At 32.7% G+C, this 19,799-nt stretch overlaps 11 protein-coding genes across 11 annotated transcripts; 4 read left to right on the top strand and 7 right to left on the bottom strand. All coding sequences in view use genetic code 12, as the record gives it.

Moving 5' to 3' along the window:
- Positions 1-2: 2 nt before the first annotated feature.
- Positions 3-2,568, bottom strand: RJT21DRAFT_38784 (uncharacterized protein). Its single transcript, XM_064884410.1, has one exon. The coding sequence runs from the start codon at positions 2,111-2,113 to the stop codon at positions 83-85; it is 2,031 nt and encodes a 676-aa protein (XP_064737615.1). The 5' UTR covers positions 2,114-2,568; the 3' UTR covers positions 3-82.
- A 1-nt stretch (position 2,569) lies between these two features.
- On the bottom strand, positions 2,570-3,798 carry KRR1 (ribosome biosynthesis protein). Its single transcript, XM_064884411.1, has one exon. It carries the CDS (start codon positions 3,735-3,737, stop codon positions 2,715-2,717), a length of 1,023 nt encoding a protein of 340 aa, XP_064737614.1. The 5' UTR covers positions 3,738-3,798; the 3' UTR covers positions 2,570-2,714.
- A 119-nt stretch (positions 3,799-3,917) lies between these two features.
- On the top strand, positions 3,918-4,416 carry RJT21DRAFT_38780 (uncharacterized protein). Its single transcript, XM_064884408.1, has one exon. It carries the CDS (start codon positions 3,955-3,957, stop codon positions 4,300-4,302), a length of 348 nt encoding a protein of 115 aa, XP_064737613.1. The 5' UTR covers positions 3,918-3,954; the 3' UTR covers positions 4,303-4,416.
- RJT21DRAFT_38781 (uncharacterized protein) lies at positions 4,417-4,850 on the bottom strand. Its single transcript, XM_064884409.1, has one exon. The coding sequence runs from the start codon at positions 4,791-4,793 to the stop codon at positions 4,530-4,532; it is 264 nt and encodes an 87-aa protein (XP_064737612.1). The 5' UTR covers positions 4,794-4,850; the 3' UTR covers positions 4,417-4,529.
- Positions 4,851-5,101: 251 nt separating this feature from the next.
- On the top strand, positions 5,102-9,475 carry GIN4 (protein kinase). Its single transcript, XM_064885720.1, has 2 exons — positions 5,102-7,767; positions 7,828-9,475. The coding sequence occupies exons 1-2, from the start codon at positions 5,309-5,311 to the stop codon at positions 9,422-9,424; spliced, it is 4,056 nt and encodes a 1,351-aa protein (XP_064737611.1). The 5' UTR covers positions 5,102-5,308; the 3' UTR covers positions 9,425-9,475.
- A 21-nt stretch (positions 9,476-9,496) lies between these two features.
- Positions 9,497-10,550, bottom strand: RJT21DRAFT_38742 (uncharacterized protein). The gene has a single exon (XM_064884407.1). It carries the CDS (start codon positions 10,378-10,380, stop codon positions 9,568-9,570), a length of 813 nt encoding a protein of 270 aa, XP_064737610.1. The 5' UTR covers positions 10,381-10,550; the 3' UTR covers positions 9,497-9,567.
- Positions 10,550-11,590, bottom strand: NEP1 (18S rRNA pseudouridine methyltransferase). The gene has a single exon (XM_064884406.1). The coding sequence runs from the start codon at positions 11,473-11,475 to the stop codon at positions 10,720-10,722; it is 756 nt and encodes a 251-aa protein (XP_064737609.1). The 5' UTR covers positions 11,476-11,590; the 3' UTR covers positions 10,550-10,719.
- A 206-nt stretch (positions 11,591-11,796) lies between these two features.
- RJT21DRAFT_106785 (uncharacterized protein) lies at positions 11,797-14,150 on the top strand (the record flags this gene model as incomplete). Its single annotated transcript, XM_064879836.1, has 3 exons — positions 11,797-11,851; positions 11,966-12,276; positions 12,418-14,150. The coding sequence occupies 3 exons, from the start codon at positions 11,797-11,799 to the stop codon at positions 14,107-14,109; spliced, it is 2,058 nt and encodes a 685-aa protein (XP_064737608.1). The 3' UTR covers positions 14,110-14,150.
- On the bottom strand, positions 14,151-15,675 carry RPL37B (60S ribosomal protein eL37). Its single transcript, XM_064881891.1, has 2 exons — positions 15,193-15,675; positions 14,151-14,698 (listed from the first exon to the last, which is right to left on the bottom strand). Exons 1-2 carry the CDS (start codon positions 15,197-15,199, stop codon positions 14,439-14,441), a joined length of 267 nt encoding a protein of 88 aa, XP_064737607.1. The 5' UTR covers positions 15,200-15,675; the 3' UTR covers positions 14,151-14,438.
- A 1-nt stretch (position 15,676) lies between these two features.
- Positions 15,677-17,513, top strand: TOS4 (Tos4p). Its single transcript, XM_064884405.1, has one exon. The coding sequence runs from the start codon at positions 15,802-15,804 to the stop codon at positions 17,461-17,463; it is 1,662 nt and encodes a 553-aa protein (XP_064737606.1). The 5' UTR covers positions 15,677-15,801; the 3' UTR covers positions 17,464-17,513.
- Positions 17,514-19,593, bottom strand: PRM1 (pheromone-regulated protein). The gene has a single exon (XM_064883167.1). The coding sequence runs from the start codon at positions 19,513-19,515 to the stop codon at positions 17,563-17,565; it is 1,953 nt and encodes a 650-aa protein (XP_064737605.1). The 5' UTR covers positions 19,516-19,593; the 3' UTR covers positions 17,514-17,562.
- Positions 19,594-19,799: the final 206 nt, after the last annotated feature.

Raw genomic sequence — 19,799 nt, 5'->3', positions numbered from 1 at the left:
TTAGAATTAGTTCTAATTAAACAAATCAAGAGTCATACTGACCTTGAATATTTGTTTAATTGTTTATTTATTTATTTGTTGTCTATTCCAATAAACTTTGAGATAAGGCTTCTCTTAGTGATTGATGACTAACTTTACTCATGACAGGTTTTCGGAATACCGAAGATTCACCATGATGAATAATTGTAGTATGGTTAGGACCAATGGTGAGACTTGAAGAATAAGCTCCTCCATTAGGTTTAGGAATTCTAATAGGTAATCTCTTTGATTGATTGTCATTAGGGATTGAGATTGAGATTGAAAGAGATTTAGATTTAGATTTATCAAATTGACGAGATCTCCTCTTGAGATCTCTAATTTTATCAGGAGTTCCATTAGAATTAGAATTAGATTTAGAATTAGATTTAGACTTAGATTTAGTAGGAGGTGTGGGAGTACTCACGAGATTCATGAGACTATCGGTAAGAGATTTACCAAAGAATTCTATAGTATTGGTGGTGGTAGTGGTAGTGGAACCATCAGAAGTTGTAGAAGGATCTCTCTTGGGAGATATTAGTGATAAGCCAAAGAGAGACGAGAAGTTAGTGGACTTTGAATTTGATTTTGACTTTGTAGGAGTTGAAGGGGTTGAATTTGAATTTGAAGAACTTGTGGGAGATGGAGACGGAGACGGAGGGGCAGCCATCTGTTTCTTAATGTTCTCATTGGCTAAGATGATATCACTAAGTTTCCGTTTAGGATCATCATCTTCAAAGGTGACTCGTTTCTTCTTTCGAGAGTAGATGGGTTCAGTAGTCTCGGTAGCCAATTCGAATTGAGACGTACTGAGATGGATATTCTCTATGGGATTATGAATTCTATAAGTTTGGGGATGTGGTGGAGGTGGAGGTGGAGGTTCTTCAAAGGCTTCACTTAAGAAACTATCAAACGATGAAGATTTCCGAAGTATATTGGGGAACAGTTGCTGGAGATCGATATGAGATTTCCGGAGATAATTCTCAAATGTATCACTTTGTAGATGTTTGGTAGTCATGGTAGTGGGGGGTGATATCGTAGACACTTCCGAGCATATGGATAAGTTATCTAATTCTATAGTTGAATTTAAATTAATAGAAGCTGTTTCTGGTTCTGGTTCTTCTAATGCAGGAGAATGATGTAGATCATGAAGATTTCCAAAACTTATAAAGTGTTTAAGACGATTGATTCGAAGTTGTTCATCGTTATCGGGAGGTGTTGGAAACGCAAAGAGTCCTGAACTATTGGCTTCAGGCAATGAATTGGATCGGTGATGTTTATAGTTGCAGTTGTAGTTGTAGTTGTAGTTATAGAACTTCTCTGATCCCGGCAGTGTTGGCAATGTAGCGATAGTTTCTGTATCTGTATCTAATTGATTGGTAATACCCATATCTAGATTGAGGTTTAGGTCGAGGTCTAGATCTAGATCACTATTGTTAAGTAGTGATGAATTATTAGTACTACTAGACAGAACCAATTCAGGGACACTATTAGAAGTACTATTACTATTAGTAGTAGTATTACTAGTAGTATTATTATTACTATTAATAGTACTATTATTATTATTATTACTGGTACTAATACTGACAGGATTGACATTGAATATCCCGGATAGTCTATACTTGGATTTCCGTTTATACACTTTCTTACTATTACATCGTATAGGTTTTAATTGTAAGTTGGATACAGATATCTTATTCGATATAGGTTTGACTATAGTTGTTGTAGTGCTAGTGGTACTGGTACTGGTATCATTGATGGTGGATATACTCTCATTATGCGATAGTTTATCAAGAAGGAACTTATACTCCTGAGCCAAATTATCAAAGGTTGCAAGATTGGTAAGATGATCATTCGAAGTTATGGAAGTTTCAAGATAAAAGGCCTTTTCGTAAAGATTGGTAAACTCTCGAACATACGTATAGTTATTTTCCATTTGATGAGTTATATCATCGACTTCTCGATTGAGTTGAGTAATGGAATGACTAAAGGTATTTAGGAGACTGGAAGTTTGACTGGCAGTAGTGAATACTTGATTAGATTTGTGTTCGAGGGAATTGACAAGAGCACATATCTGATCAAGTCGTGAAGTGTCCATGGTGGTAGAACTAGTAAATTGAGTAGTCCTAGTAGATGAGGTGTTAGAAGGGGTCTAGTAGATGAGGGGTCTAGTAGATGAGGTGTACTAGATGGTAGTGATACTAGATGGTGGAGTGCTAGGTACTAGTGTACTAGTATAGTACTATGTTAGAGTAATTAGTAGTAACTAATAGTAACTAATAGTAACTAGAGAACTAAGAACTCTTAATAACTGTTAGTAACTCTTAATAACTTTTGTAACACTAACAGACAGTCTCTTATGGTAACTATAGAGATCAGTGTTGATAAATTTGCAATTTTATAAGCTTCTGTGCAGGAGGCATCAAAACAAAGGCTTAATTTGTTTATTTACGACACTAAAGGGGAACTACCCATTTAGGCAAGAGGGTATCCGCATCCGAAAAAAGACAAAATACGGCTGCAACCGGTAGTGGGTAGTGCGACATAATATTCACAATTACAACCCTACATATAAACTTAATATTTAACATGACATTACTATACAACTAGAAAATAAACGTTTAAGATTTAACTGTACTATTTAAACTGTAACTGTAACTGTAATCTTTAAACTGTATTATTATTCTACTCTTTACTCTTTACTCTTTACTCTTATGCTTCTTCTCTTTCTTATCCTTCTTATCCTTCTTATCCTTCTTCTCTTTCTTCTCTTTCTTTAATAACTTATTTTCATACTCTTCTTCCGTGGGTGCTTCATAATCCTTTTGTCTTTCTTGCTTTCTTATTTCACTAACTTCTTCTTGTTTTTCTCGCTTTTCATGTAATTGTTTTAATGCCTTTTCTTTCTTACCTAAGAAATATTCACCACTCTCAATTTGTAAATCAATCTTTCTAGGAGTTGGAGCAGGTGGGAATGGAGTATAAATTTTCTTTTCTCTTTTAGATGTTTTACTCTTCTTACGAGCAATATTTCTTTTCTTAAAACTGGGTAAAAATCTCGACCAATCTTGTTCAGCTAATTCAGGCTTTTTAGATAATTCTTGTTTAATCATTAATTCTTTAATATAATAAATTGGATGAACATTTCTCATACAATCTTCAACTATTCTACGAACTTCTTTTAATCCTTTAAATGGTCCCATAGCACTAACAGTATTACCTTGAACTAATATATAACATTTAGTTAATAATTCCATTGCCTTTAATGTATTCCCATTAGGTCCAACTAATCTTTGTCTTCTTTTAATAAATCGATCTTTATTAGCAACAAAATTCCCAATCTTAATAACATCACATGCAACATCGTCTTGTAAAATTTTAACGGCTTGTGGAAATGGAACTGATCTAGCTAATAATTTAATTAAATCTCTAGCTTTTAAAATTATAGCTGGATCAAATGTTTTAGTAGTGGTTTTAACTGTCATAGATCCTTCAACTAAATTTAATTCACATTTAATATAATGTTTATCTAAAGCTTTAGTTACTTCACTCCATATACTTTGTAAATATTGTTCTCTATATTTAGGGAATAATGTCATAAATGTGGATTCTTCAGCAAAATGAAGTCCTGATGCATTATCTTCAGGTTTGAACTCATCAATCTTCCACTTATCCACATCGGGTGTATCCCATGGCTTATCACGATTATAACTAGAAACCATATTTTACTACTACTTTATTTTGTTGTATGTATCTATTAACTATGAGTTCATGATATTATTCATAGACTCGATATTGGAGATGAGCTTTTTCACTTACTAAATTTTTTTGTGGGGGACTGCATATAGTGCACACTAAATTTTTTTTACTTAACTAAAATGAGATGAGGAATACGACAATCAGTAGTAGTAATAGTGATATATAACAAGAACGAATAAGATGGCACTGAAGGTTAAAAAGTCAGGAAGTATACGGCAAGAAGTACTTAAGAGTAACAAAGTGGGGAAGAGTGGGAAAGAAAATGGTAAACAGAAGAAGAGTTTGAAAATAACCAAAGCACAATCTAAAGCAACTAAGATAAAGATTGATAAATTAAATGCTAATGTTGAAGAACTTAATGAAATTACACAATTACTTGGTAAATCTCTTGATAAACCTAAGAGTGCATTGGATGTGAAGAGTTTGAAGGAAGGATTAAAAGAGGATGAGAAGAGTAGAGCACAAAATAAATTGGTTGATCAAGATCTTACCAATCAATTAGAGTTGCTTACAGGTATGGGGCTCTGAGATTGGAGAGCAATATAGGAGTCATTTACTAATGATAATGATCTGATGACTTAATATAGTCAGTGCTAGTATAGTCAGTGCTAGTATAGTCAGCGGTATAGCCAGTGCTGTAGTCAGAGGTATAGTAGTACTAGTATAGTCAGTGCTAGTATAGTCAGTGCTGTAGTCAATGATAGTATAGTGAATACGAATACTTTGCAGTGCTAGTATAAGTACTTATGTGCAAGTCAGTTGTCTATGCTGTTTTCCAGTGGAATGTACAGGATATTTTTTGCATCTGTTAGATTGAGTGAGATATACCATCGCCTCGAGGAAGTCACAACGTTGGATTGCAGAATGGAGTATAGTAGAGATGTTGTAATAGTAACAGTATACAGAACAGTGTACAGAACAGTGTACAGAACAGTAGAGTATACAGTATAGTATACAGTATATAGTATAGTATACAGTATAGTATAGTATACATTATATACAGTATAGTATGAGATCATTTACGGAGTACACATAGTAATAGTAACAGTAATAGTAATAGTACAAATAACACAAACAATACAATAGTAATGGAATAGTAATACCATAGTAATAATAGTAATACCATAGTAATCCCATAATAACACAAACTCATCCCTCACTACCACCCTTTCCCTTTATTAAATGCATACTCGGCTATCTCATTGACGAAGACGATCATTAATATGCCCAATTAGGAAAAGTGGACTTGTCGACCCACTGCCGCAAAAAGGAGGTGCCTTAAAATAATTATATTATTCCCTTAAAGTTCAGGACGCGTCGCGTTTTCTCGCATAGTAAAAAATTTCAATTTGAAATGTAAATACATTTCTGGCCACATAGCACGACTTTATCCAAATTTCACTAAAACTCCAAAACTTTTATAAAACTCCAACAAACACCCTCCCTCCCAATTAGTTCCGTGTAATTAACCATTGACCGAGTAGATTTGAGTACAGAGAAGAGTGTGATATCAAAATCAAATTCAAAATCAAATATGTCATATCACTCAAGACAAAACTCCTTAGCCACCATCGGTAGTACATCTCATAATCATCCTCAGAAGATTGGACCATGGAAGTTAGGCAAGACTTTAGGCAGTGGAGCTACAGGACGAGTGTTGTTGGCTACGCATCAGCTTACGGGCCAGAAAGCAGCCGTCAAGGTAGTCAGTAAATCAGAATTACATGATGAAGAAGTGCCTCATAAGAGATCGGCTGATGATGCTGGATTACCTTATGGAATTGAACGAGAGATTATAATTATGAAATTATTAACTCACCCAAATGTATTACGATTATATGATGTATGGGAAACTTCTAAGGCACTTTACTTAGTATTAGAATACGTTGAAGGAGGAGAATTATTTGATTTATTGGTGGAAAGAGGACCCCTTGAAGAAGTCGAAGCTATAAAGTATTTTAGACAAATTATCTTAGGAACAGCTTATTGTCATGCATTGGGGATATGTCATCGGGATCTTAAACCCGAGAATTTATTATTGGATGCTTCATTAAATGTTAAATTGGCCGATTTCGGTATGGCTGCTTTAGAAAGTAATGGGAAATTATTAGAAACTTCTTGTGGATCTCCTCATTATGCTGCGCCAGAAATTGTTAGTGGATTAAAGTATCATGGAGCTGCTTCGGATGTCTGGTCATGTGGAGTCATTTTATTTGCTTTATTAAGTGGAAGATTACCCTTTGATGATGAAAATATTCGAAACTTATTACTAAAAGTTCAGGCTGGAACCTTTGAAATGCCCGAAGAAATCAGTCCTCAAGCCACGGATTTGATTAGGAAGATGTTAACCGTTGATCCCCTCAAGAGAATCCCTACTGAACGCATTTTAAACCATCCTTTATTAACGAAATACCCTATTCCTAGTGAGGATCTTATCAGTGTGAAATCGTTACCTCATCCAGAAACGGCCTATAAATCTTTAGGATCTATAAAGAATATCGATAAGCAAATCTTACTGAATTTATCGATCTTATGGCACGACAGAGACGAACAAGACATTATCAAATGTCTCTTAAAGAATGGGCCTAACCCCGAAAAGACCTTCTATGCTTTATTAATGAGATATAGACATAATCAGGATGATCCTTCAGTCCAGAACACTCCGGCCCGATCTCGTTCAGGGTCTAGAAAGGCCACAGGCACTCCGAAAAAGAAGAGACACAGTCAGATCAGTGCTTCTAGACCGACATCTTTCCAGTATAAACATGGAACCACCACCACCACCACCGGCAATAGACTGTCGGCTATCAATGGACATAATGGAAGAATACTGGCCAGTTCAAGTGTGCAGAACTCTCCTCGAAAGAGATTATCGTATACACAGTCTCCCTATAAGTCTCCCTATAAGTCTCCCTATAAGTCTCCTAGAAGATACCAACAACAATATGAAGACACTACTCGAATCCCCGTAGTGCCTAGAAACATATATAATGAAATCATTCAACATCAGCAAGTACCTCAAGCTCCTCAAGCTCCTCAAGCACCAGCTTCAACGTCCAGTTCATATCCCTCCATGCCTCCTTCTTTACCATCTAAAGACAGTTATTTGGCCCAGAGCAGAACGTCTATCTACCAGCCAAAGGAAGCACCTGTGCCTGAGTTAATGAACTCTGCCAAGATTGATAACAATATCAATAACAATATCAATAACAACAATAAGAGAAGCTCAGTCATCAAACGTAGTGGATCCAAAAACCGGTTATCGAAAAGAATGTCCATGAGACTTTCTATGACCAATGGACTAAAGAGAAACTCCATAACCACCAAACTTTTATCTACCTATGCTAAATTGGCAGGCGACAGTGATTGGGAATATGTTGATAAACAAGCCAAAAGAACATCGGCTACGTTTGCAACTCTCTGTGACAAGATCTTCAACCAAGAAGAGTATAATGAAGACGATGAGAATCTTATAGATGAAGAAGAGAAACAAGCCAAAGAGTATGAGAGACTCATGGAACTTGAACGTAAGAAATATGAAGCGGAGTTACGAGCTCGAAAGGAATTAGAAAAGAAGAAGAGGAGAGAGAAGAGACGGTCTTTATTGAGTTCGAGAAAGTTGAGTATACTCATTCGAGACGATACTAAAGATGAAGCAGCCAATAATAGTGATATAGACATTACTGATAATGGTATTAGACAACCAAAGAGACAGTCGAAGTATGCGCCTGCTTTGAGATCATTATCGGAAGGCAATAGTAACAGTAACAGTCAAGACACAGATGAATTAACGAGAGCAGATCTTGAAGACCTCAAGCGTCGATCAGTCACTCAGCCAATCCCCAGAAGAAGACAGACTCCAATCTTAACCAGAAGACCCGTATCCAAATTGGATCCGTTATGGCAAGCGTATGAAAATGAAGAGTTGAACAAAGCGCAGGATGATTTAGAACATGAATGGAGACAACAGAACATGAAGAAGAGTCATAGGAAGTCTCACAGAGAGTCTATGGTTCATAAGAGTAGTAGAAATAGTACTGGCAATAGTACTAGTCGTAATAACCGAGATTCAATGATCTCTGTGATTGACGATCATCGTAGTAATGGTAGAGTTGCTAAGGATGACGATTATGAAAATGATCCTGATTACGAATTGCCAGAACCTCAGATGGATAGATCGAACTTAGCCGAAGAATATCAGTCGGAAATCAAAAAATCTCGATTACTAAATAGTCAATTAAACTTAAAGGGCAGTCTAGTTAAGAAAGATACCGTCAATGAACCCAAGACATTAATTGGTAATGTTAAGATTCCCAATGTTACTCGAAAGTCTCGGAATTTCACTAATTCTAATAAGAGATTATCGGTATTATCGATGTATTCTACTAAGGAATCATATCATGATTTGAGTTCCATCTTAAGTCCTCATCCTGATCATGATCATAATCATAATGATCATGAACCCAATGGGACTTTACCTGGATTAAGAACTAGTTTTGCTGATCGATTAGATAAGGCAGGAATGGTTGAAGAAGATGATGAGGATGAAGCTCCATTAGATGAAGGGTCTATTTTAGATTTTGATGAACATCTTGCTAACAAAAGAGTGTCTTATTATGGACCTTCAAGTAGTAGAAGAAATTCTCGATATAGCACTATTAGAAATGGTAGTAATACCACCACCAAAAGACCTTCCTCTAAATTGCCTCATTTACCTAATGAAGATACAGAAGAAGAGGTCGATGATTATACTTTTGCAACTAAGAATGATAGTGTTCATAATAGAAAGAGTCATGGATCCAGTAAACATCACTCTAAGCATCATTCAGATGATGAAGATGCCGATGGAGATGTAACGGATGTGTTTGACCATATTAAATTACCCGATAATAAATCACAGAGATCGAGTCAACCACCCAGAAAGACAAAGACTAAATCCATGTTACCCAGTGCCGAATCCATGTTAATACCGGATGTTCAGAAGATGCCACCTCAACCGCAACCTTATGCAAAGGTTCGTAAACCCAAGCCTTCAACTCATAATGGGAATGGTAATAGTACTGGTAATGCTAATGGAAATGGTTTACCAACACCAACCAGTGGTAAGATTCCTTTAGCCGATACTACTAATAGACCTAATGCCGAAGATAAACGATCTAGAAGTATATTTAGAAAATTATCTTGGGGATCTAAAAAGACTATGGAAGATGGAGTAACTCAATTACCATCGCCAGCCGATTCTCGAGCTGGATCTATTGAAGTTAAGAAATCTTCAGGAGGAGGAATGTTTGGTTGGTTATCTTCGTTATCTACTAGTTCGAAATTAGAGGCAGATTTTAAACGGTTCAATGCCATTTTACCAAAACATGAAATGGCTACTGCCTTATTTGCATTATTAAATTCCTGGTCTAATTTTGGATTAAAGGATTTAAGAAATGATTTACACAGTTATACCATAACTGGATCTATATCACGTAATAATTCATTTAATTTAAAGAGTTGTAAATTTAGAATTAAAGTTAATACTCGAGACTTTAATCAAAAGTCGGAAATTGTTTGTGTTAGAGTTAAGGGGTCAAGAGCTACTACTGATACTTTATTTAGAGAGATTGAGAAAGTATTACGTAAAGAAGGGGTTATGGACGAATAGATATTGTAGTTGTACTTTTAGTTATTGTAGTATAGTATAGTATATATGAAATCGTTTGTTTCAATAAATTATAATTATAATTATTCAATAAAATCTGGTGGTAGTGGTTGTAAGGGAACCATACCTCCTTTCTACACAATTAGTTAATCAGTTTCATTACTGACTTCAGCTTCAACTTCAACCTCAGCTCCAGCTCCATTCTCAATTACAAGCACAATCTTATGATCTTCATCAGTATTACCTTGTGGTGATGATGGTAATGGTGATGGTAAAGTTCTCTGAGGAATGAATGTAGGACCAATAGTTCCAGTAACTTCTCCATAACCCCATTGAGTTATCATGGATGTAAAAGCCGTAGCCAAAGCAATCTCATTATCAACTTTATCTTCATCTACTAAGACTTCAAAATCTAATTTAAATTGTCTCATAAGTTTAACTTTGGCAACTCGTTCTCTGGTTTCTTCAATTCCTCCATTAGGATTAATAACTTTTTCTAAACATTTTGAACCAGTTGTCCATGAATGTTTAGCTCCATCATTAAGGTAAAAGCTTCTAAAGGCTCCCTTTAAACTAATATCTGTAACTATATCTCTATGAGTTAATCCAACTTTATTATGGAAATCAATTGATCTAGAAGTAAATCCAATAAATAATGTTGCAACTTCTAATCTTTGAGGATAAGTTAACATAGTCCAAACAGGATTCATTGAAGATAATCTTTCAAATGAATATATTTGATTACCATTTCCATCAAATACTCGAATATGACGTTGTTTATCCTTTCTATTTTGACGAACAAAGTATTGAGTTGGATATGTGGTAAGGGGGATAACAGAAGCAGCGGAGATTTGTAAATCTAATATATCACTTAAATATAACTTATCTAATACATAAGAACCAGCGGTAAGACCAGCGGTTAAAGTGTGAACAGCAGATGCTTGTAAGATATGAGCCATACTGTATTAGCTAGACACTTACAATTACAATAACAATAACAATTGAAAGCAAAGAGACTTGAAGTGATGGTAATAGTTATAGTTATAGTAATAGTAAAGAAGAAGAAGAAGTAACAGTAAATTTGCAATAGTTAACAATAATTTTGCAGCCCTCTTTATAGTGCGCTTAGAAAAAAATACTTAGACCCTTATTACCCTTAACTATGGAGAATATACATACTAATGCACATTGTTATATTAAATGATTATATATAGATTAAAATGACTATGGATAAATATACTGTGTAGTAGAACTAAATAGGAAATGTTTTTGTTATTGTTATTTATTGGTTATGTTTATTAGAAAATACCCCAAACATCTTCACAACCATGACAGAATTTAGAACAAGCAACTGATGCAGATAATGGATATTCAGAAAGTCCAATCTTTTCATCAACAAATTCATCAGCAAAATTATCTTTACCTCTAGCCATAGCTCCAACAAATACACATATACTTTCATCTTCATCTAATGTAGATACAAAATCTTGAACTCTTCTAATTTCAGCATCAAATGATAAAGTAACTTTACGACATTTAGTTGGTAAATGATCAGTAATTGGATTCTTAATAACTTTTAATAATTTTTCTTCAGAATTAACTGATCGAATACTTAATTTATGTAATAATTGAACCATTAATCCTGAAAATCTTTTAAAAGTTCTTGGAATTCTTACACTTGGATTAACCTCTATTAAAACTCCTCTAGCTGTATGTATATAAACTTGTAATTTTCCAGCTTTATTGATTGGAGAATCTAATAATGTTAATAAACATTGATGAGTAATATCCGGTCTTGCTTCAGCAATATCTCTACCCATTTTTCTTAATAAACCTTGATGATCATCACAATTTAAAAGGGCATATTTATCACCTCCTGGACCTCCAGTATTCATTTTATGAGTCTCAAGACATGCTTGTGATAATACAACTATTAATCTTTTAGTATCTTTATCTTTTGAACTAAGTGGTGTTGGTTGTACAGGAACAAGTGATGCTGGAGGTGCTGATACCTTTTCCTTTTCTTCTTTAGTTGTTGAATTGTTATTAGTCATTCTAATTTTATTTTTTGATTTATTATTCTATTTACTTAACACTGCTGTTCCACTAACAACTACTTAAGTCAAAGCTATAAAAAGTCTTATTTAGTAATGTTAGTGATTTATCAATTTTACCTGGAAAATCTACTGGGATATTTGAAAAGAATTTTTTTAAGGTTTTCTATGATGATGTTCCGACCGACCGAGGGTGCGCCGCTCACGTGCTGTCGGCCCGGATCTCGCTTCAAATATCTAGATCTGGCTAACTAAATTTACGACTTTAATCATAAAGGGAAACTTGCAACCGTTACTCCTTTAAGTAATGGAAATTGAAGAATGTCAGACTTCAGTGATGATGACGATGATGAAATTCTTCAAGCCATTCTAGCGGGTAGAGCCAATGTGTCTAATAATAAAGTTATACTAACACAACCAGTCATACATGGGCAATCACGAGAAGCACCACCACCACCACAACCACAACCACAACCACAACCACAACCAGAACCACATAATGAAAACGATATGAAAGGTAAATTATACGCTGCGGAAGGAGAGGTGGCGATACTACGAGCTCAACTAGAACAGGTTCAACGGGAAAGATTCGAAGAAGTCAGTAAAGTCCGAGACACTTATAATCAATTTAAGAAGAATGCTGATGATCAAGTGATCACATTAAAGCATGCGGTGCAGAAGTTAGAGGATGAGAAGAAGTTCTTAAACAATGAATTAAAGTCACACACCTATACTAAGAAAAGGAAAATCACTTCGACTATAGACGTATCTAATTCAAATATAACTACAGATGATGAAACGGTGACTCCTCAAACTAGTCACATATCACTTACTGATTATAAGACTCCCACCACCACTCAAGTACGTGCAAGTGAACGAGAACGGGAGCGAGAAAGAGAAAGGGAAAGAGAACGAGAACGAGAAAGAGAAAAGGATGTGAAGTGGCAAACCAGAGTTCGCCAACAACAATCCATCCAACGGATCATAAAAGTTCAAAATGATTCGTCACTATTTGCTGATCAGATTTGGAATCATTGTATTATAGGAAGCAAAAGAACCACACTAAGTTATCTTAGTAAAATTAGTGTAGATTTCTATGAAGATATTAAAGATTTAAAGATTAAAAGACGTATCCCCATTTCATCATCCATATCAGAATATATAATGTTGAAGAAGACTCTACGACTTGATCAATTAATTAATGAATTTTGTATTTCATTAATTTGTTTAGTAGAAATCTTACTTGAACGCAAAGCCATTGTATCAATTCCCTTTCTACTTTCATTAATTCATTGTTCAATAAGTTTCCGACCAGCAGCCATTACAAAATCATTAATTGAAGAATTACTTATTAAATTAAATGGGATAACTGTTAAATTTTCATTTTTATTAAATTCTAATTTAAATGAAGAAGATTATATAAATTATCATGATGTACCTCATCAAATTATGTTACTTGAAAAATTTATATTTATAAGTTGTTTAGATATTATGGAAAAATTAGTAACTTATACTTCATTATATGATTCAAGATATATTGAAAAGATTTGGCAGAATAAGTATATTTCATTAGAATTATTTTCTAAATGTTTATCGGAAAATAGTGAACGATTTAAAACTTCAAGTCAAATTAATGTTCTTTATAATTTTGTTGAAATGTTAACCTCTTCAATAACTGAAGATACATTTGCATTTAATAATCATAAATCTTTATGTACTGATAATATTATTATAGAATCATTATTAAAAATCTTTCTCATAGATATTCCAATTAAAGATGATTTTATGTTTTATGGATTAAATCGAATTATTGGTAATAATATAGATTTTCTTAAGATAAATGCAACTGTACCAGAAGCAAAAGATATTGTTAATAATTTTATTATTCTTATACCTCAACCTATACCATTTGAATTATTAAATGAAAATAAAGATAATCAAATTATTCAAAATGAATTATATGTTAAACATGAATTTCATTCATTAAATTTAAGAATTAAAGTAGCCGATTTATTACAATCATTAATAATTACTAAACAAGTTGTAGAATTTCTTCAAACTAAAGAATATGTTAAATCACTTATAAGAATTATTGGATTTGAACAAGTTAATATTATGAAATCTCCTCGAGTTAAACATGTAAGTTTAAGAATTGATATAATATCAAAGATTTTAAAGATTTTAAATTATATAAGTCAAGATGTTCAAGATTTAAGTGAATTAGTTTATCCAGAAACTATGTATGAATTATTTGTAGTATTACTGAGAATTGCCTTTGGATCGGATTCATTATCTATAGATGCTCATAATTTATTAACTAAAATAAGAACTCGAGGTTATTTACATCAAACTATATTTAATGGTTGGAGTGAATTAAAAGCTCGAGAAATAAATCATTTAGATTTTTCAACTAATACTAATGATCTTCATACTCGAAAATTATTAGCAGATATTGAAAGTGATTACCCTAATGGACTTGAAATACCTTATGAATCAGAAACAGTAGAATTAGCTAGAGAATTACTTACTATATTTGCAACTCATGGAGAAGCAGATAATTTATATTTTAATATGAATTATGAAGTACATGAGGCAAAGAATGAAGAATTCGATGAGATGGAATTAGTAGAATAGAGTGAAAAAAAGAACTATTACATTATAAAAATTATTTAGTACTTTTATGTTACAAATGAATTATTTTTATATTGTTTGGGGAATGAAAGACATAATATACTTAAATAGAAAATCATAAATATAAATAATATGGAAAAGGTTTAGAATAAAACGGAGAAATTTCATAAAAAAATGAAATAAATCTCTAAATTATGTATATGAAAAGAAAATTAACTCTTAATTAAATTCCAATACTATTCCAACATGAAATGATAATTTATATTCAATGATATGAAAATGTTAATGTTAATTTTAACTTATTAATTCTATAATGATTTGATGAATCAAATTTAAGCAGATTGAGCCTTGGCAACACCAGTTTGGAAACCATTCTTGAATCTTCTGGAAACATGTTTCAAGTAAGCCATTCTACCGGTACCGGTAGTTCTTCTTCTCTTAGCTTTTAAAGCCCAGTTGTGAGATCTTAATTTAGCAGCTGGGTAACCACAAGAAGAACAGGTCTTCTTTTGGACGTGGAATGAACGACGACCACATCTGTTACATAAAGTGTGGGACTTGTTGTGACGTTTACCTAAAGATGGAGTACCTTCTGTAAAAGGTGTTAGTAAAGTTATTTTACATAAAATATTTGAGAACTAGGAAAGAATTATCCGAGAAGTTGAGTTGAGTTGAGTTGAGATGAGTTTGTTTACAGTTGGATGACAGTTGTTATAGGATATATTTGCATAATAATTTCGATGACTTGACTATGACTATGACTATGAATATATGTGAGTATTAAGATGAGTGTGAACTTACTTCCGATTTGGTGGTTGAATGTGTATCAACAATGTATGAAAAACAATACTATGGTTAAATAGTTGAATGATGAATGAATGACTAATGAATGAATGAATTCATAAACTGACCTATTGATATTCTTTCAGTATACTTCGTAACTCCACTCATTGTCTAGTGATACTAATCCACAACTCTGAACTCTAAACTCTTCTTCCATTAAACTCCCCAATGCTCTCATAGAAATGCTCGACATGATCCAAGCCATGCTTAAGACCATATCAACATCATTTGATCTCTACGTACTACCCATGTTGACTTAGTTATTTAATGTGATATAGTGAAAAGAGATATAATCAAAATTTTTATTAACTAGTTTTTTCTTCTATATGTTAAAATTTTCACTCACAAATTGGCATTGGGATTCTGTTGAGGTTTGGATGTCGCACTATAAATTGGGTGCCCCATAGTTAAGCAATGACCTTATTAAGTACTTAGTGCATTTTTGTGATAAACTTAGTAGTACAAATTTGATGGTGTGTATGCAGGTGATCGACAATCCATTATTTGAGAAAATTCGTGTCACGTGTAATATCCTCGTTTCTAGGTCTTCAACCCTAGAATAAAAGAAAAAACATAAAAGTAAAAGTAATGTGTGCGTGCGTGCGCATAGTCACCTGACCAAACACGAAACCTTTTGTGATAGTGTTATTGTTTATGCGACACGCAATGTTGCAAAATAATCCCATTAACTTAACGTGTACTACTAAGACTTCGTGACAACATTCCCTAATATCATATAGTAGTAATAAATAAAAGTTTAAAAAAACAGTACTGTAGTTGTAATTTTTTTATTAGATCCAATCACTTATCAATCATAGTAATAAATTGTTCAAAAATCATCAATCATTGACTATGTCTGCTAGTACTAATGGTCAATTCCCTCCATCATCTCCATTGATTAGCAATGAAGATTATGCAGTTGATGAAGACCCATTCACTTTTAAACCAAAACAATCATATGATGACATCTCAGACAAACACTTAGAAAGAGGAAGAACTTCAACAACAGAATATCCAACTCCAAATCCTTCTTCTGCTTTATTTAGATCTTCATCTCCGGCTCCTTCCAATAATATAATTTCCAGAAATGATATTGAAACTCAAACTCCTGAACCTCAACCACCTAAAAAGGTTACTTTCGATTTAGACACACAACATAAAGTCAGAATCAATAAGGATTTCAATATTTTAAATCCTGATGCAAAAGTTTCAAGAATTCCATTACTTGCTTCAAAGAGTCATATTACTATAGGTAGATCTTCAAAATCCTGTGATTTTGCTATCAATGCTAAAAATTCTTTCATCTCAAGATGTCACCTTTCCTTGACATATAATTCTCAACAAATTGTATTAAATTGTTTAGGACAAAATGGTGTTACTATAAACATTCCAAAACCTTGTTTTGTTTATGCAACTAATTCTGTTGATAATTATTTAGTCATGGAAAATAAATCTGGTAAACCTTTAAGTCTTAATGATTTGAAGTTAGTTAAATCTAAATCTATAAAATTAGATCAAAATTCTACTCAATTTTATATTAGAAGAAATGAAACTATTACTATTCCAAGATTAACAAATATTTTATTAGAAATATCTAATCTGGTGTTATTAATTAATCCGGAAGATGTTGAAGAAGATTTAACTGAAGATGAAATGCCCACATTAATAACTCCAATTAAATCAACTATCAAATCACCTCCTCAACCAAAAACTCCAAGTAAAACATCAAGTGAAATTAGAAATCAAACTGAACTTGAAGATAGTCAGAAACAAATTGCTCAAGCTGAAGTAGATTTACAAGAACAAGAACAAGAACAAGAACAAGAACACGAACACGAACAAGAACAAGAAATTGAACCAACTCCAAGTAAACCACCAATTCTTTTGCAACCAAACCCAAAGCCCATAACAAAATTCAAGATTTTCGAAGATGTTCAAAAAGAAGAAGAATATGAACCAACTCGTGTTCCAACACCAGAGGCTTCTATTAAGAGGCAATCAACTCCATTGAATGATAAATCTAATACTTTCAGCAATCCTGCTACACCAAAATTCAAAAGGTCGCAATCTGAAGAGCCACCAAAGCAAAAGAAGAAAAAGAAGAATGATCTTACTTCTGAACCATTACAGAAAGTTGAAATTAATCAAGAATGGATAGCAAGTATTGAAAATGTTGATGAAATTAATAATATATTAATTAATCACTTAGCCTTTTCAAGATTATCTTCAACTCCAGTATCATTTTTAAGAACCATAAGTGTAGTTACATCACGATTGGAATTAAATCAACTTAGAGTTGTATTACATAATGTGAAATGTATTGGAGTAATCTATAGACAAGGTAAAGATGCTGCTGGAAAACCATTAGAAGAAGAATATTATTATATGCCAGAAAATGATGATGATTTGGATAGAACCAAGTTAGTAGCTAATCTTAAGGGTCATCAAGGTTTAAGATCTTGTAGAAGAACTCATAAGCAATACTATTGGAAAAAGCCAGCTTCTAAAAAGTAAATAGCTTAAAAACTTATATTAATAATTCGAATCATTTGTATATTAGTTAATTAAATAAAGTTTATTACGTGAAATAAGAAATTTAATTTATGTATTTTGTCATATAGATTCAAGACTAGATGGGTATCTGCTAGAGGCGGTCAATTTATCATTGACTTTGTCTTCGTATGGATTAGTAAAAGGGTATCCATATTCATGTTTTTGAGCTAAGGATAAAGGCTTGGGAGAACTAATATGAGTTAGATCATAATGTGGTGGATCAGTGCCTTGTTTGTTGTTGTAGTCGTCTTGGGATCTATTATACTTATTTAGCCAAGTTTGTATACTTAAAATGCATAGACCTATCAAAATTTGAAGTACAAAGGTACTAAGGAATATAATACTTATGAAGAACTCTAACTTTATTGATTTCTTATAGACATTTAATATCCTGTTTATCAAGGTATTTAGATCTTGTGATAAGGGACTATTATTGCTCAATTGAGAAACTAAATCTTGCTGTAAATTAGAACCGATTGATGGAATATTTATCCTTAGATTATTATTCATCCATGTTAATCCCTGTTCAATTCTAACCAATTTTCTAACCAAAGTACAATAAACAACTGTTGATATAGTACTTTCTATTACTGGAACAGCACTGAATACATCTACTATAGTGTTGTTTAATCCACTAATAAATGTAGAAATCGTGGAATTTATAGATGAAGTGGTATTTAATATTTGCCCAAACAATTGTTGGTTGATCTGATCTTCTTCATCTTGAATAAATGTATTTATTTGATTAATAAAATTAGTAACTTCTAATGAGTTTGTAGTAGAATTTGTTTGTGTTAGAACTTCCTTGAAAGTATTCGATGATGAAATATGATTTGTTAATACTTTGATAATTATGAATTGCAATAATACTGATAATAATCCCAAACATCCTAAACCAAAAATAATCATACAATATTTAGTACTCAAATAGCTTATTAACCATTTTATCTTATGACTCTTGATTTTAAATATTGGATAACCCAAGTAATTCAAGAAGAAATTATTATACCTATTTAGAACATTGTTGGTCATTATAATATCATCTCTATAGTTTCCACTTACACAACCATTTAAGGATTCAAAAAGGTTCGGATTATGTATGTAGTAGTGACGATAATGTTTCAACATCAAGGGTAATATTGAAACAACACAACAAACACTAAGGAGTACAAAAATCCATCTAGCTGTTAATTCCACCTTTTCTGAAAGGAAAGTTAAATCTTTAATATAAGCAGCTGATACATTATTGCAGATTTGAGTTGGAAATTGAGGGAAATTACTTGAATTAACATTAATGAGATTACTATTGGATGTATTAAAAAGATTAGCTAAACTTGTTAAAGGTTCGGATATCAATTTCTTGGTATCAGTTTCTAGATTAGTAAAGTTAGGTAGTTGGGTAGTTTTGAAATTGTTCATTTCTGTTAAAACTGAACCTGGAATTGAAATATTTCTTAAGCCTGCAATTGATAAATTTATTGAGTTTTGATACTGCTCACCATTGTTATTACTAGTACCACCTTTGAAGAAATTAGCAATACTTGATGCAGCACTAATTAGACCGTTAATTATAGTACTTAATCCATTCAAGCCATCTTCTATATCATTTGCCAATCCCACTATGGTTGAGTTCACTCCCACGATAATAGCTTCACTAGTATCAATAGCAAAATCTGCCGTTCCTATAATGAAAGCTTGTAACAAGCAAGTATAAGTACCTAAAAATAGTTCAATTAGAAACCAGATTAAATTTTGAACTACTAAGATCATCATTTGAAATAGCTTTAAATTCGATAATTGAATCAGATTTATGCTATCTACTATAAGAGATTTAAGCATCAGAGTGTTAATTTCTGAACAATTCAATTCATGTTGAATATCTTGTAGGCTTGAAATAATGGAAGTTTTAAATATGTATATTTTAATTATTAGAATTACTAGGACCAACGTATAATGATTGAAATAGACCTGAGATATTGACTCCCAAAATGAGAGATATTCTCTGCTGAGCATTGTTTCTTGATGGGCTTTTGAAGCTTTTAACTACATTTTGGTATACTAAATATTTACATTAAATCAAGTGTATTTAAATACATCTCACGTATAGAACCATGACTTGAATTATGAAGAGAGTCAGATATCTGGAGACATTTTTGAAACGACTGCAAAATCTTTGAAACGTTTCAGATTGTCGTGTACTGCCTAATCATTTTCGCCTGAATAGGAAATATTAACCAAATAACAGTATAAATGGACAAATTATTCTAACTGATTGCTAACGAATTCATATACCCTTT

The sequence above is a fragment of the Scheffersomyces amazonensis genome (genome assembly GCF_036850825.1).
Source record: "Scheffersomyces amazonensis strain UFMG-HMD-26.3 chromosome Unknown RJT21scaffold_4, whole genome shotgun sequence".
NCBI classification, from domain to species: Eukaryota; Fungi; Ascomycota; class Pichiomycetes; order Serinales; family Debaryomycetaceae; genus Scheffersomyces; species Scheffersomyces amazonensis.
The sequence above is the reverse complement of the archived record's forward strand: the minus strand, read 5'-3'. Positions and strand labels throughout refer to the sequence as shown.